Source organism: Tachysurus vachellii, chromosome 26 (assembly GCF_030014155.1).
Source record: "Tachysurus vachellii isolate PV-2020 chromosome 26, HZAU_Pvac_v1, whole genome shotgun sequence".
Classification (NCBI taxonomy): domain Eukaryota; kingdom Metazoa; phylum Chordata; class Actinopteri; order Siluriformes; family Bagridae; genus Tachysurus; species Tachysurus vachellii.
The window spans coordinates 11,369,486-11,387,528 of NC_083485.1; the positions used below are offsets into that span (position 1 = coordinate 11,369,486).

General features: G+C 39.4%; 1 protein-coding gene across 1 annotated transcript; it reads right to left on the minus strand.

Moving 5' to 3' along the window:
* Positions 1-16: 16 nt before the first annotated feature.
* On the minus strand, positions 17-15,479 carry LOC132840761 (transient receptor potential cation channel subfamily V member 1-like). Its single transcript, XM_060862710.1, has 16 exons — positions 15,338-15,479; positions 10,301-10,487; positions 9,662-9,813; positions 9,379-9,531; positions 8,700-8,837; positions 8,324-8,613; positions 7,485-7,661; positions 7,132-7,287; positions 6,913-7,008; positions 6,757-6,827; positions 5,033-5,198; positions 4,124-4,190; positions 3,725-4,035; positions 3,226-3,332; positions 2,424-2,524; positions 17-596 (listed from the first exon to the last, which is right to left on the minus strand). The coding sequence occupies exons 2-16, from the start codon at positions 10,459-10,461 to the stop codon at positions 529-531; spliced, it is 2,214 nt and encodes a 737-aa protein (XP_060718693.1). The 5' UTR covers positions 10,462-10,487; positions 15,338-15,479; the 3' UTR covers positions 17-528.
* Positions 15,480-18,043: the final 2,564 nt, after the last annotated feature.

The window sequence follows — 18,043 nt, forward strand, 5'->3', positions numbered from 1 at the left end:
TTAAATATTTCAGAACTGCTTAAAAAAGTATTTGTTTATTTATTTTTAAGCAACTGAACATGTGCAGTTTGGAGCAGTGGTCAGATATATTTGTCAGGAATAGGTTTGGATGCCGGTACAGTAATACAATGGGCTTCCAGGCAAATGAGACAAAGACGTAATCCAAAAACAGTCAGAAAACATTCTGAGAAAATAGTCAAGCGATGCCAAAAAAACCCCAGGAAAGTTAACAAGTTCAAGCCAGAAAAACAGTAATTCCAAAAGCTTAGTAAACTGCCACAAAAAGACAGAGTATACTTAAAAATGCATGTGTGTTCAGAGCCATAAAGTGTGGCAATGCGCTGTGAAGGTGATTAAGTGCATTGAGGTTTGTGTCTTCAGTAGTCTGGTCAGTACGATCATGCAAGAATCTGGGTGGTGTAGTCCTTGGTGGCCATGTTTGTAAGCCGCACTTTATTCTGGGTTGTGTTGTGTATAATGCTAATTCTGGCACTGACATATTTTTTAATATTTATTTTTCCAGTTCCATTACACTGAGACGGAAGCCAGGAGTGCTTCTTCCTCTGCTGGGACTTCAAGTCTCTGTTGACTGGGCTCTGGAGAGAGGTACATATCATAAGCATCAACAATTATTACTTATACTGAACAAAATTATAAACACAACACTTTTGTTTTTGCCCCCATTTTTCATGAGCTGAACTTGAAGATCTAATACTTTTTTCTATGTACACAAAAGGCCTATTTCTCTCAATATTGTTCACAAATCTGTCTAAATCTGTGCTAGTTAGCACTTCCGAGATAATTCATCCACCTCACAGGTGTGGCTTATTAAGATGCTGATTAGACAGCATGATTATTGCACAGGTGTGCCTTAGGCTGGCCACAATAAAAAGCCACTCTAAAACGTGCAGTTTTACTTTATCGGGGGTCTGGAGGGGGTCTGAAAACCAGTCAGAATCTGGTGTGACCACCATTTCACTCATGCAGTGCAACACATCTTCATATAGAGTTGATCAGGTTGTTGATTGTGGCCTGTGGAATGTTGGTCCACTCCTCTTCAATGGCTATGCGAAGTTGCTGGATATTGGCAAGAACTGGAACACGCTGTCATATTTGCCGATCCAGAGCATCCCAAACATGCTCAATGGGTGACATGTTCGGTGAGTATGCTGGCCATGCAAGAACTGGGATGTTTTCAGCTCCCAGGAATTGTGTATAGATCCCTGCAACATGGGGCTGTGCATTATCATGCTGCAACATGAGGTGATGGTTGTGGATGAAGTGCACAACAATGGGCCTCAGGATGTCATCACGGTATCTCTGTGCATTCATAACATACGCCTTCCCATACCATAACCCCACCGCTGCCATAGGCCACTCGATCCACAACATTGACATCAGCAAACCGCTCACCCACACAACTCCATACACGCTGTCTGACATCTGCCCTGTACAGTGAAAACCGGGATTCATCCGTGAAGAGAACACCTCTCTAAAGTGCCAGACGCCATTAAATGTGAGCTCTTGCCCACTCAAGTCGTATACGACGACGAACTGCAGTAAGGTTGAGACCCAGATAAAGACGACTAGCATGCAGATGAGACAGTTTTTGACAGATTATACAGAAATTCTTTGGTCATGCAAACCGATTGTTGCAGCAGCTATACAGGTGGCTGGTCTCAGACGATCTTGGAGGTGAAGATGCTGGAATTGGAGGTCCTGGGCCGGTGTGGTTACATGTGGTCTGTGGTTGTGAGGCCGGTTGGATGTGCTGCCAAATTCTCTGAAACGCCTTTGGAGACGGCTTATGGTAAAGATATGAACATTCAATTTGAAGGACAACAGCACTGGTGGACCTTCCTGCAGTCATTATGCCAACTGCACGATCCCTCAAAACGTGACATCTGTGGCACTGTGATGTGTGATAAAAACTGCACCTTATGGCTCTGAGTGTCCTTTTATTGTGGCCAGCCTAAGGCACACCTGTGCAATAATCATGCTGTCTAATCAGCATCTTGATATGCCACACCTGTGAGGTGGATGGATTATGTCGGCAAAGGAGAAGTGCTCACTAGCAGATTTAGACAGATTTGTGAACAATGTTGAGAGAAATAGGACTTTTGGAAAAAGTCTTAGATATTTGAAAAATGGGGGCAAAAACAAAAGTGTTGCGTTTATAATTTTGTTCAGTATATATATATATATATATATATATATATATATATATATATATATATATATATATACACGTATATATATATATATATATATATATATATATATATATATATATATATATGTATATGTATATACACATACATGTACATAAAGTCTAAGACTTAAATCTGTTAACAGACAAATTGATGCTTAAACTGTGTCACCACATGTATTTGCATCACAAATTAGAAACAAATCCTAAATACCTCTATAAGATTCAGGTGGCATTGGTGTGTTGCATTTTCCAGGATCCTCACTGACAATGCCCAGGTTGCTTTGGAAATCTTTCCAGTTGACTTCTTCCACTCTGCAGAAAGCACAGGGACAGGCGCAACAATTACTGCCCACCATTTAAAAGCAGTTTGTTGACTTTTAAGCGATAATTATTTAACCACAGGAGGCTCTGGGTTAAAGCACTGGGTTGTTGTTTGGAGGTCAGAGTTCAAATCCCAACACTGCCAAGTTGCCCCTGTTGGGCCCTTGAGTTTCAGGGGTGTACTAATTAAAAGCTTGACTAAATTATCAAGTTTGACTTGAATTATTTATTTTAGTCTTCACACTAAAGTAGTGAAAATGAAATGTTTTGACTGAGAATATTATTTTCATTTGGTCTTACTTCCATCCATTTATACTACACAGGGTTATGGGAAATCTAGTGTTCTATTAGGGCCTTAGGGCCCAACCAGGATGGGGTACCAACCTATCACAGGGCACAATCACACTCCCAGACAATTTATAGAGGACAGTCATCCTAGAAGACATGTACTGTATATGGAGTGTTGGAAAAAAACGTAGTACCCGAAGTGGCAGAGGTGTAAATCTACAAAGTGTAATGCTACAGTATTGAAAAACATCCTAAACTTCCAATTTTGTTGTAATAATAGTATAGGGAAGAATTTCATATGAGTATGATGGCCCCTTTCAGTTCCCCACAGTTTGAATACCACTGTGCTACACCAAGTGTCACTTTTACTTCTACTCTGTGGTTATCAAGAATTTTTCTTTGACCTGAGAAACCAGCGGTCTGTGTTGTCCATTTTCCTCTTCACCCCTGAGCGTAACTTCTTCTTCAGACCGAATGCATATCTCTCCAGATCCAAGATGGTGATGGCACGCTGGGAAAACACACACATCCAGAAAATTTACTGTACATCTACTACACACATGCATGGCATATTGTCACAAAGGTCTAAATGCTTAGAACGATTGCCTCTGAAGGTGCAAATAGAATCATATTCAAATTTATGTTAACTACAGAGCTAATAAATGAAAAACAGCCATTCTTCTTTATTCTTCTTTCTACAATAAGACATTTCTAGATCTCTAGAAGCTTGGCAGTGTTTACAGAAATTATGAAACCTATAGATTTTTCTAGCAATGCCACAAAATTAATAAATGAAGATTTTATCTTAAAATTGCCCCAAGACCCTAGGTAATGTTTTGGCATGGGATTTCCTGTTTCCTTATATGAGGTTAGACATGTATGTATGCAAAAGGAGGCATTTACCTGCAGTTTCCAGATGCTGGTGCTCTTCTCAAACATGTCGTCAACATTCTTACTCATCAGAGCAATCAACATATTCAGCAGCAGTATGTACGTGAGCACAATGTAGGATATGAGCAGCACATAAAACACATGGCCAAACTCATAATCCTCTGTGAACTCCAGGTCGCCTATGCCTATAGTAAACTTAAACAGCTCCAGAAAGGTGCATGAAATGGTTTTAAAGTATGGTTTTTTGCAGTCTATTGTCACATTAGTATTGTTTCTGACCGAAGGCCATCCTTCCGTGGGTTCGTTGAGTAGAGTCACTAAAGCTGGTTTGGGAGAGAAAAAAAAAAAAGAAGTGATCAGTGACTGGAATGATATTTGTGGAGCAGTGAGTGATGATTTATTAAATGGTACCTGCTGAAAACCCAACGAGGAAAACAACATAGACGAAAAGGAAGCGCAGGAGGTCACCAAGGAATATCTAGTAAACAGAATGATAGGAGTAAAAATATTTAAGCTTTACCTCATAAACTCAATAATGTAAGATGGAAACACCTTGCATCAATTGGAGGCAGTGTAAATTTATTCATATACATTTACGGCATTTGGCAGAGACACTTATTCAGAGAAAGGTTTGAATCTGGTCTCACAAGGTTTTTTCCTCATATCTTGTCAGGGAGTTTTCCTTGCTGTTGTTGCCTCTGACTTGCTCATTAGGGATGAATATAAATTACATTGTCCTACTTTGATATTCAGATATGTTATATTCCTGTACAGCTACTTCATATCCAATATAATGCTTTATATACAGCTGACAATATCTATTGATAAAGTGCTATAGAAATAAAATTGAAATGAAATGAATCAGGGCTGATGTATAGTTCTGTATCTGAGGTATAGACACTCACACAAGGTGAAGTCTTCATGTTTATGTGTAACGTGAGTGTGTCCTTTAGTGAAAGAACCAGGGAAATGTAAGTAAAGGGACACTACTACACTATTCCAGGTAAAACATACATAATAAATGGACAAAAGTTGGTACCATCACAGCAACAAGGTAAATCATTTCTGAGAGTTTAGCAGAAGATTCCCTTAAGTTTAGAGTCATGACACTTGATTACACCTAATTGTTATACAGTCACATGTAAAGTATTAATGTCATTATTGAACCTGTGCCAACCGATGCTTCTGTTCCATAAAATGATGAGTTTAGATTAGTTTTTGATGAGTTCTTGGAATCCTTTCACAGTGACATGTGGAGCTTTACTTTCAAAGATTTTATTATGAGAGTGTTAACTTCAGCAAAGAGCAAATGTCAGTCACCTTCTGAATCATGATGTTGTAGATGCCCATGTTTTGACTTCCTCTGGAGAAGTAGAGCAGATTAATCCAGGACATAGCCAAACTGAGCACCAGGAAGGCTAGATACTGCTGTCTCCCACAGAAATACAGCACCATACAGGTAACAAACAAGCCAGCCTGAAATAAACTACAGCACCACAAGACATACAGATTGTTTAGATATGTGGAAGGTAACACAGTGATACCTCGAGATACGAGTGCTTTGACATACAAATTTTTTTGAGATACGAGCTCTGATTCGACCAAATCTTTGCCTTGAGATACAAGCAAATTTTTGAGATACGAGCATCTGAGCCGCCGCCGCCAAAACAAAGATCCCAACAACCACGTGTGCTCTGTTTCCCCCGCCTCAGCTTCCTGTGTCTCACTCGGTTAAAGCCGCCTTTCCACTGCACACAACAAACGATGGCAGATAAACCGGAAGTCATTCATTTCCTATGGAGAGTCGCAAAGGGGCTGCGTGAGGTGCCGACCATCTGCGGATCCGTAATTTTCGGATCCGTTTTAAGCGTTGGATCCGTTAAAAAAATTGAACTTGTGCGACTACACCGCATCTGATATGTCGACCGGACAGGTTTTTATTAAAACGACCGGCAGATGTTAGTGAGGAAAGAGTGAAAAAAAGGCAAAAACAAGTGAAGAGAAAAGCAATGAAGAAAATTAAGCAAAATTAATGTAAAGAAAACAGAAATTGTAGCAATTAAGTTCAGTTAAGAGAATTTCAGTTAATATCGTTTATTTTAGTAAAGTTAAGTTCCATTGAAGTGTAAAGTAACATTAAGAGTGTACAGTAGCGAGTAAGTGAACGAAAGTGAAAGTGTAATTCCTCCTAACTCCTCCGCCTGTTTACTCCTCCCTCAACCTCTGTGCGCATCTTCCGTAAAGTAAAACCAGTTTATTTTTTTAACATTCTCTTTTATTACTGTATGTTTTTATACAATATTTGTCATTTATAAATACAGGTACTGTACATTTTTCATATTCAAAACACAAACAAAACAACTGGAGTGGAATTTTGCGAGCTGGAACGGATTAATAGGATTTCAATTCATTTAAATGGGGAAAATTGCTTTGAGATACGAGCAATTTGAGATACAAACAAGGTCACAGAACGAATTAAACTCGTATCTCGAGGTATTACTGTATAATATATCTGAATATGCAACAGCATGGTTGAATTCTTGAATCTGATTGGTCAGAAGGTTAGTTAGTTTAGATTAGTTTTTTAGGTTAGCACCTGCACCAAGGCAAAGAACACAGGTTTATTTTTATTCGCACATTCTTATACTTTATTTGATCATAACAGCAAATTCACATCGACTATTATAGTGTCGTGAAAGCTAAATAAAAACTAAGACTCAAATAGATATCCCAGTTTAAAAAAAAATATATATATATTAATTGATATGGTGACCCTTTCACAGGGCTCAGTGATTTTTCCTCCATGAAAGAGTATTCCAGACAGAAAACTAAATCAAATCCTTTATCATTTAATCAATAAGAACATTTAATTGCTGGCAAACTGCTTTGGTATAAAAAGGAATAAATCCTGAATACAAAGAAATTAAGAACATATTACTATATAAAGTCCTCTATCACTGGAACCATGTACAATAACCTGTCTGTTTTAACCTGTTAATTATTTACTGTATATAAAATATTTAAGAAAAATATCAAGCACTCACAAAAGCAGGTCAGAATAGCCATCTACCAGCATTGCTTGCAGACTTGGACGCTTTTTCTTTAAACCCAGCATCTACAAGAGGAAATAAGTCATTCTTAGATTTTAATGTTAGAATTAATTAAAAAAAAGGAAAAAAATTTAAGTAAACGATACACACCACAACAATTAGAAAGTAGAGTGATCCGAATGCCATGATGATATAACCAGCAAGCATGAGGTAGCCTTTAAGGTTTTTCTTAATTGGAAATGGGGGCTAGATTGACAAACAAAATGAATTAAATAATTCAAGAGAGTATGTTGCACGCATAGCAGTTGAGGGTTTTTCCCCCTCTAATCAAAATTTAATCAAATGAACATAACTGTAGCCTGAACTCACTGTTCCCTCTTCACGGTGATAACAAACAGCTGTGAAGATGATGAGGTAAAATAAATACATCATAAACTGGATGAGGAACATCCATTTAGCAAAACGCTTCCATTTGTCTTCCAGCAATTTATTAAGTGGCTCAATCTGGAGCATCTCTAGACGATTCTGAAACAAAAGACCACAGCATCAGATTTTAACTGCATTTAACACATAATTAATCTGTAACTGCTTTGCATATACAGTAAAGGCTGTATCATTTATAATCTGATTGTGAATGTAAGTGCATATGCATAATTAATAAAAAAAAGTAGAATTTAAATATTTCTTATCAGTCAGATATATGCAGAGTATATTTTACTTACAGGTATTTCTGAACCATACACAACAATCTCTAGGACAGAGTTTGGCTTGTACGTGTCGATAGAGTCCAGGTCGTACACTGAACCAGATACTGGGCCATATGCCCACTCTGTAAACCTTCGAGACAGACGCCTGCACTCTTCTTGCTGGAACTCACGATGCAGAATGTGTTCAAGCAGCTGGAGGAAGAAAAAACATTTTCATTTAGTTAACATGAATGTAGACTTTAATAGGAAGACCTGCTCATGCATACAATTATCCAATCGGCCAGTCGTGTCACAGTAAGGCAAAGCGTCAAAGCGTTTTTTATTTTTAAAAAAGAGCTTCAGATCATATATTATCTCATGTATAAGATCTATAAGAGGTTGTAAATATTTCAGACAAAGAATGGAGAACATTTGAGCTCGGTTACTTATTTAAAGGTAAAACCATTTGTCAAAATTAGCAAACAACAGTGTATACAGTATGTGTAGGACATGAATGTGCACGATTAAAAACGTTTCTTGAGTCAGTCCCCAACCTGCCAGTGTTGTCTCTTCCAGCTTCCAGCCCAGCTAAATTACAGAATCAGGCTTGTTGGTCGCAAAGCTTTGCAAAGCTTTTAGGAAAGCTTTGAAACTTTCTGCTAAACTCCAAAAGCTCCACATTGATTTCATATTGTATTCTCAGTCCTCCCCACCCAATCCCATCATCCCTCCATCTTTAAGACTACAACACTATACAACACTCTTACATTCCTATAAGATTCTTTGGGTAAGGGCATGTGCAAAAAATTAGACTGATTAGACAAAAAATTAAATGTATTTAAGCTTTGACCTTTCAGGTACTGATAGACTCTTACCCCAATCTTTCCTAACTTCGCAGCCAGCTTAATGGATGTAAGTCCCTGATTGTTCTCAATGTCCTCCAGCCTCTCCTTTTCGGGGTTCTTAGCAGCATCTTTGGTAAGAATGTAGTCGTACATGGAAATGATGAAGTCTGTATTTACAGGGCTGTTGTCAGCCACCATTACAAGAGCATGGAGAACCGTGTTGCCCAGAGTGTCTTTAAGCCTCACGTCTGCTTTTTCCATCAGCAGATCTACTATATCTTTCTGATTAGTACATGCTGCCAGAGAAAGCGGAAGCTCCCCTGTTTGGAATTTACTATGGATTAAGATACGAAAGTATAATCTATGATCTTATACAGAATTTTTTTTTCACCTCCTCATCACTTACCAAAGTAGAAGCATGTTTCACTAAGTGGCTGGAAGAACGTCCCACAGGCCTTTGCATGGACATCTGCCCCTTTCTGAATGAGCAGCTCAGCACAGCGTTTGTTTCTCCTCTCAATGGCGATATGAAGAGCTGTCTGTCCTGCACCAATCACACAAAGACAACACTGTAAATATATAACGATTGCAACGAGTGGAGGAACTTGACTTGACAGGACTTCATGCAGCCCTTATTTCCACCTCACCAAAAAGGTTTGGCATGATTTGGAGAATTATATGACTACGGCAGTACCTCACTAATGTTCTTGCGACTTGCTTAGAAGAAATATATGCAGCAACATTCCAATAAAGGCCATTAAATCATCGAGATGGAAGCTTGTACATATAACCAGCACTTTTAAGGTCCACCTTTTATCTTTTATCTACACCTTTATCAGGTAAACCTACCTATAGGTGCACTATGTACAACATTACTGCTTGCAGACATGCTCAATAGCACCATCTGTCTTAATTTCTTCTTCCTGCTTTAGGGGAAAAGGTGCTATCATAAGACTAACCCTGACCAAATATAATTTAGATAGAGGACCTTTCAGAGGAGTAACATACTAATGAATAATTATATACCAATATGGTAGGTAGAGGTTAAAAATTGTTAATATATACAATAGTTCAAAAGTTCACACCTTTATAGGAGGAATGCGTGCGTTCTGCATTCACTAACTTATCAAGATCATTAGTTTTCTCTGCAATGCTGAGCAAGTACTCTACTGTTTCTGTATTTCCATCTTTCAGGTTTAGCAGAGCTTTCATCAGGACTGTCTTCTCATCAGACTTATCTGAGGGACATGGGACATAATAATGCTATTACTAATATAATCACGTATTACGTATTGATACACACAGTGATAAGAGCTCTAGGATTCTGTATGCAGATATGTGGAGTTTTAAACAAAATTTTATTCTTACAACATTCGCTCATCAGTGTAATGTAATTTTTATTCAGATACTCCTCCAGGCCTTGCAGCCTAGTGACGTCACCGCTGACCACTGCATCCAAAAGCGTCTTTGGGTCAAACCTCTTATCCTGACTTTGTACATCACTCCTCTTTACCAGTTTTCTGCAGAAACAACAAACACAAAACCTTTATGCTCTATTTACAACTTTGTAATGGAGTAATTGTTCACCCACATCATTCCACTAGATCTTAGCATTATCTTAATTATTAGGTACATGAACAATGCATACAGTGAATCACATGAACAACTTGTAAAAATGCAACGCTTCCAAATCCTCTAGAGTGAAAAAGTCTAAACATAAATACAGAATATTTGTAGGAAGGAAAAGTCTGTACTTAGAAAAAACTACCAAAAAGTGATAGACGCTAAAGGTAGTTATGCCGCTACCTGAGCAGCACTCAGTACATTTCATTTAATTTATTTTCCAGCATTTGGCAGACGCCTTTATCGAGACTTACACTAATTTTTTTAATACAACTGAGCAATTGAGGGTTAAGGGCCTTGCAGAGCAACGGGTTAGTAGGGTTGATTAGATATTCAGTGTTTACCTGTGTACTTGAGTATTTTCAACACAAGCATTTTACTCACTTAACATTGGACAGGTTGATTTTGACTTCAGGCTTGACATTAGCATGATCCTCTTGAAAGAAAGTGTCCATTGGTAAATCTGAAGCTCCTTTTTCCATTTCTTTGTCCATTTTCCTCTCTTCATCCGTCCTGTCATCTATCCCTATTTTAAAGGTTGCCATTGTCGATCCTTTAAAGTGTCACAGATCTGGATAAAGAGGGGTCATTTATATTCAGCACCATTCTTTGAGTTTGTCATAACTATCTTATAGGGAGATGTATAACACATAACCTAAGGCAACTTACATTACAGTCCAAAAGTTGATTTTCAGTATCTCAGTTTTTCACAACACAACTCATTATATGTTACTGTACATTTAAGGCAACAAAGGAATTTACATTCACCTGAAAGGTCATGTTAAAACAAATGATTAGAGACAAATTTATTTTAGTTCATTTTATCAGTATTCTTGTTTGACTTAAGTTTACATACGCCAAGTATGAGTATTTGATTAACAGCCGGGAAGATTCCAGAAATGAATCACTTTTACAAGCTGACTGACCAATTGTCATAATAAGGAGATATTTGGATATTTTAGGAGTATCTGTGGTTGTAAAAGCACTAACCTTTAGCACGAGTGCTTTTTGCGCTTAATATCATAGGACAGTTAAAGCAACTGAGCCAAGACCTCAGAACAAAAACAGTTCCTTCACATGTCCAATTCATCCTTTTCAAACAACTGAGTATTTTGACTATTTTATTGACTCTAGACATGTTCTTCCAGGTAATGGTGGTTATCATCATGATCATCACTTGATAAAAAAAAAAAAATTCAGTTTAATAATTTGTTCAAACCAGAAGAATTTCAGTTCCTCGTACTCCAGATAATGTCCTGGCAAAACTATGATTAATCTTGATGCAGTATTGATGTAGACTGTCCTGAATTCATTATTCGTTCACATTTTATTGGTGACTTATTTCCATTACTGAAATTGTTGTAGGGAGGTTTGTTTTTTAAATACTAAACATTTAATTTACACTGTTCTACCCAACCAGGACCTAGGGTTGTATTTGTTCACCAGAGAGATTAGTTTGACTCAATTGTGAATAACATTTTTTAAGATAAAAAAAAAAACCATCTATATCAGTTATATGAATATGTAAAAATGTATAGAACTCAATTGCGTATGCATGTAAGTGCAAAAAAAGTGACCACCCATAATTTTTGGATGAAACAAAAATGGAAAATGAAAGAGGAAAAGAAATGTGTTTAAATCACAACTATTTAAAAATAAATAAATAAATAAATAAATAAATAAATAAATAAAGTGGTTAAAGACCTTAATCACAAGGCTAAATGTCACAGTGCACAAGCACAAATGACACAAGCACAACCAAATATAGAGTATTTCTTAGTATAGTGGGGAAGTTTTATTCAAGGATACAGATGGGGAAAAGGAGAAATAAGAGTAGAAGTTTTTGAGTTTTTATAACGCTAATTTTATGGAGGAATTTATAAAACGTGGGAATTTATTAAAGGTGGGATGTCCGTTGTTTGAAAGCCAATGTTGACATTTAAAATCACCAAAACAAACACGCCCCTAACCCAAATGAGTCCCACCCCTGTATTGATAGCTCCGCCCACACATACATACGTAACCCTGGCAATTAATGGAAAGAAATGTGTCGTTACTCACCTATCGAGAACTACACCACGTTACGTATGTAACCCGGTTCCCTGAGAAGGGAATGAGACGCTGCTTCAGGGCTGACGCTATGGGAACGCTTCTGTGAGGAAGTTGTGTCTGAAGCTCCACGCCAATTTAATGGCTTGGGAAGGACATGTGACGAAGTGATTACGTGCCAGTAAGTCCATATAAGGGCATCTAAGTCACATTACTCCAGCTTCTACTTGTCTGAAGGAAGCGCGAGAGGATTTACGGGGCATGGCCAGTGTCTTGTTCCCTTCTCAGGGAACCGGGTTTCATACGTAACCTGGTGTAGTTCTCTTTTGAGGGAACTCAACGCTGTGTCAGGGCTGACGCTATGGGAACGCCAATACCCACGCCGCCACGCACCGCTCAATGACTGTGCCAGAGGCCGTGAGAGAGCACGAGCAGACTGGGAACAGACCATCAATGGCCCTGCAGGACCTGGGACCATGGAGTGGGGTCCAAGTACAGGTTATAGAACCTGATAAAAGTGTGCGGAGAGGACCAACCTGCCGCAGCACAAATATCATCAAGGGGACACCCCTGGCCAAGGCACTGGACAAGGCAATACTCCTAGTGGAGTGAGCCCTGTTGCCGAGAGGCGAGGCAAGACCGCGCACCTCATAGGTCTGAGCTAATGGCCTCCACCTCCCAGTGCGCCCGGTGCTGCCTGGAAACCGGATTACCCTCAATCCGGCCCCCAAAACAGACAAAAAGGGCGGAGGAGTTACTCCATGAGCTAGAACAGTGGACATAAGTCCTCAAGGCCCTTACTGGGCAAAGCAAATGCAGCCCCTCCTGCTCCACTGACTCATGGGGTGGGGGACAGTAGGCCCGCAGTATGACTGGACAGCCAGCCATCATGGGCACCTTAGGGACACATCCTGCCCTGGGGTGCAGAATAGCCTTGGACATGCCAGGGGAAAAATTCTAGGCAGGAGGGGGGCGATCGACAAGGCCTGCAAATCCCTCACTCTTTTGAGAGAGGCCAAGGCTAGGAGCAGAGCCAACTTCAGGGTCAGAAACTTCTCAGAGGCTGACTCCATGGGCTCAAAGGGGGCTTCCAGCAGCCCCTCCAGGACCACAGAGAGGTCCCAGGAAGGAGGGCGCGGTCTGCAGGAAGGCCTCAGCCGCCTGACACCATGCAGAAAGCGAGAGACCAGAGGGTGCCTACCCAAGGAGGCCCCGAGGACAGGCTTGTGGTTCGCAGTGATGGCGGCCACATACGCCTTTAAAGTAGAGGGGGACAGGCCCCGAGAAAAACAAGACTGCACTGGAGTGAACTGGATCCTGACAGTGTTCATCGCACCAGAGGCGAAAAAGCCTCCACTTCAGAGCATATAGCTTCCTAGTGGAGGGAGCCCTAGCATTCAGTAGAGTCTCGGTCACCTCAGATGAGAGGCCTGCCTCTAGGAACTGGTCCCCTCGAGGGCCAGACCTGAAGCTTCCACATCTCGGGGCGGGGGTATAGGATTGCCCCCTGCACCTGAGAGAGGAGATCCTCCCTGACGGGAACCTCCCATGGAGTGCCGTTCAGGAGGGAGGCTAGGACTGTGAATCAACTCGAGAGGGCCAACGAGGGGCAACTAGGAGAAGGTTGACCCGGTCGTGGCGACTCTGGCTAGGACTTGTGGGAGCAGACCTACCCAGGGGAAGGCATACAGACGGAGCCTCGGCCACATCCATCTGGATGAGAGAGGGAAAGCAGACCGCGCATGCTCCTCTCCCAAACAAACAATGCAAAGAGAGTGCATGTCGTCCCCCTGATAAAGCGGGGGGCACGGATGCACGCATCTCTTAAAATGCTTAGATTGCAACATATTGTTTTTCTCAAAAAATATTTTTTTTTTATATTTTTCTCTCCCTGCACTTGACAGACAGGACAAACAATTGACACACATACACAGAGCGCTTTCCCGGAAGACAAAGGAGCTGGAGTAATGTGACGTAGATGCCCTTATATGGACTTACTGGCACGTAATCACTTTGTCACGTGTCCTTCCCAAGCCATTAAATTGGCGTGTTTGCACACAGAGCTTCAGACACAACTTCCTCACAGAAGCGTTCCCATAGCGTCAGCCCTGACGCAGCGTCGAGTTCCCTCGAAAGGGAACCTCGGCGACTTAAGTAAAGTTGGCCGCATATTCGCAGATTGGAGTTTCCCGAGTCAATAACTCCTGAGCTAAACGCTGTTACTACACAAATAACACCTCTTTTCTATCGTAGTAATGTAGAGAGGCAGCTACAACCCAATATTCCTCAATATCAGCCTTCCTCCGCGGTGGACAAACTACACAAATCTCTATGTGCGGACGACTGAGAGAGAGATTGCAAGGGACCGTGACCCAGAAGAACGATTGAGAGACAGATTCCAAGGGACCGTCTGCAAAGAGCAAAACCCAAAAAGCGAATACAACAAAAACAGTCAATAACTTCACTGTAATACACTGTACTGTCACCAAATTCACCGCACACATCACTGATGTCCTGATAGTTATACAACAACACTTATTTGGGGGAAATGTGTGTTACTTTTGGTGGAATTAGTTTTCATATTAAAAAAAAAATCATAAAATTGATACAAAAAGACATTTCCCCCAAATAAGTGTTGTAGTATAACTATCAGGACATCAGTGATGTGTGCGGTGAATTTGGTGACAGTACAGTGTATTACAGTGACGTTATTGACTGTTTTTGTTGTATTCGCTTTTTGGGTTTTGCACTTTGCAGACTGTCCCTTGGAATCTGTCTCTCAATCGTTCTTCTGGGTCACGGGGAACCCAGAGCCTCTCCCAGGAGCCACAAGACAGGGTACAAACGGGAAAGGATGGCAGACGATCACACACTTTCACACCCCATTTACACATTACAGAACAATAATAAATTATAATAATAATTATTAATGTTATTATTAACAACAATAACAACAACAACAATAATAATACGTAATTTTCCATGAGCCTGCAGATCTTTCTAGTGAAAAACTAGCAAACCAAAATCATGACACAAACCTAATATTAGCAGTGTATATTAGTCTAGATTGTGGGGCTGAGCGAAGGGCTCAGGATGCGGGCAGGTTAACCATGTTACAGTTCATTTTTCATTTCAGAGCTATCAGAAAACAAAATAAGCATCAAGAACAAGCATCTTTTTTACTTGGTTTAAAAGAAGATCTTTATATATGTGCTGTATTATCATTATCATTATTATTATTATTATTACTGATTATAAGTGAAGTATAAGTATAAGTATTATTACTGATAAGTGAATAATCAATTTTATTAGATATATTATTTGTATTTAAGATAAAAGCATAAAAGTAGCTGAATAGCGAATAGTACATACCAATCATTCACTTAAATATCCAAAATTAAAATGATTCCCAACTCATTAGCACCTTGTACTATATAACAGCATCATCTGCTTATGAGCCACTTCCACTTGCTAAACTCAGAAGCAGCATTAGAGGAAGTGATTACTAGGAGGGAGAGAGAGAGAGAGAGAGAGAGAGAGAAGAAGGTGGGGTAATGTTAAGCGTTTTGTTAAACGTTATATGAGCATGTGTAGATCTTTCTAATTTGTGTGGTTCAGCATGAAATGCCCTTAAAATGTAAAAATGAGGTGACAGTATCAGAAACACTGCTTTCCTTCTACACAGATGTGCACTTATGATGTGTCAGAACAGAACCATGCTAAAAGGCATTTATGAATTTAGATTATTGAACATGTGCGGTTTTAGTATCTGAACATGTGGGGTTTTTCATTTCCATGATCTGTAGCTCAAGCGCAAGTGCAAAAAAAAACAGGTGGGTGCTGGAGGATGTGGTTTGTCTGAGCGGATGAAGTATCATTATTTAAAAAAAAAGTACACAGATATACACATACACACACAAAATGCTAGTCAGCATTTAACTTTACTGGGATTAAAACAAATGAAACAAATTTGAAGCAATACGGAAATCAGTGCGGAAATCTGTTGCAACACAAATGCATACAAAATATTTTGCTTTGCATCTGTAAGAAGCCAGATGTTTGAAGATAGAAGATGCATAAGAAGAAGTGAGATTACTTGCAAGTACTGAGAGAGAGAGAGAGAGAGAGAGAGAGAGAGAGAGAGAGAGAGAGAGAGAGAGAGAGAGAGAGAGAGAGAGAGAGTGAGAGAGAGAAAGAGAGAGAGAGAGTTAGATTAGAGGGGTTCGATGTTTATCATGTTAAGTCATAAAGTCTTAGTTATATGTTATGAGAAACATTATAGCCAATATTTTATTATTCATGTTATAGTAAGAGTTAGGAATAACCGATCATGTCACATGAGTTAAAGTTAAATAATTACTGATTATTTAATCATTACTCGTGTAGCAAGTGTGCATTTTTTTTTTTTACATTGTTCAGCCCTAAAGATTCTTCCACAGTAGCTGTTTATGTGATATTAACCCACCAGCTCGATTTTTCCTCTACTGAGCATCTCAATGTGGATGGTCTAGTTTACATACTTTTATCTTTTATAGATTTATCTCCATTTAAACCAGCCTGAGCTGTAATAGTTATGTCATTATACATGTAATTATACTGTTACACTGCACTGAATAAGTGCTAAAGTGCACAATTATAGTGAAAAAAGTGTGTAATATGTGTAGTGCAAAATATAGAAAATAAACTATACAAAATAGTATATAATATAAATATACTCATGAGGCAGACCTCCAAACCGCACAGCATGGACACCACATAGTCCTGAATGGTTCCTGAGGCAGTGAACTCAGGGCTGCAAAGAGAAAATGGTACTCAGAAAGCTGATCCTGAATATCAACCATGTACCAATTATCATATGCAGGTTCACAGGGAGCCTGAACACTATGCCAAGGGAATTGGGGTACAAAGCAGGCAACACCCTGGGGTGGCTTCCCAATTAACTGCACCCAGACACTACAGATAGTAGTGATGCCTGTGATGATCAGTATGTATTTGCGTGTATTTGGACTGATGGAGGAAACTAGAGTACCTGGAAACCCTTGAAACATGGGAAGAATTTGCAAACTATCCTCCAAAGCACTAAACCAGCCTTATAACCTGCATTGTGAATACTCAGTCTGCTCAATTAGTTCACCCTCAAGCTTGAATATGAAATATAAATATTCTATCCTATGAAAAACATAACTACATTTTAGGAACCTCGGTCTAGATCATTTGATGTTTACACTGAAATAATGATCTTTTATAAGCCTTCAGTTTTATTAAAAATACTTCGGTTTTATTAAAAATACTGTGCCTGGTGTACCAGAGGATGGAGGCGCAGCCAAAGCCGGTGGAAACATTTAGGTGTGACTCAGGTTTGGGTAGCGATGACAGGAAACTAGTAGTGCAGCGGCCATCCTGCCATGTGATCGACCGACTTACATTCTGAGGCCTGAATCTGCGACCACAACTGTGACTACTGAACCACTCACAACCTGAAATGGGAACAGAAAACAAAATGAAGAACTCAACTCATTAGGATTGGTCATGGAAGAAAAAAAAAATCGATACCAGAATGGGCAAAAATCCAAAACATGGAAAGCTATGCTTACAGTTAGAGATTGCACTTGCCGATGTAACTGGTCACTGCTGACGTGTACTCCTCCAAGTTGACGGAGTCACCGTTGGTTGCATTCGGTCGACACCGCCATTCTTAAAAAAATTGATACAATGCTCCTCAACTTTGTATGGAAGAATAAAACTCATTTTGTCAGGAAATCTGTACTTATGAATACCACTGATAAGGGGGGGTTTAAATTTTCTCGATTTTACCACTTTAAGCAACACCTTTAAAATAAACTGGATAAAAAACTTTATTAATAAGCCCGCTTCTATCTGGAATTTGATCCCTAATGTTATTTGTTCAAAATTTATATTAACCTGTAATTATAGTATTATGAAAATCCCTATCAAATTATCCCTTTTTCATAGGCAAATTTTATTAGCTTGGTCCGTAATTTTTAAACACAATTTTACACCTCTCATATATAATTTGGAATAATAAGGATCTTCTGTATAAACACAAATCTCTTTTCT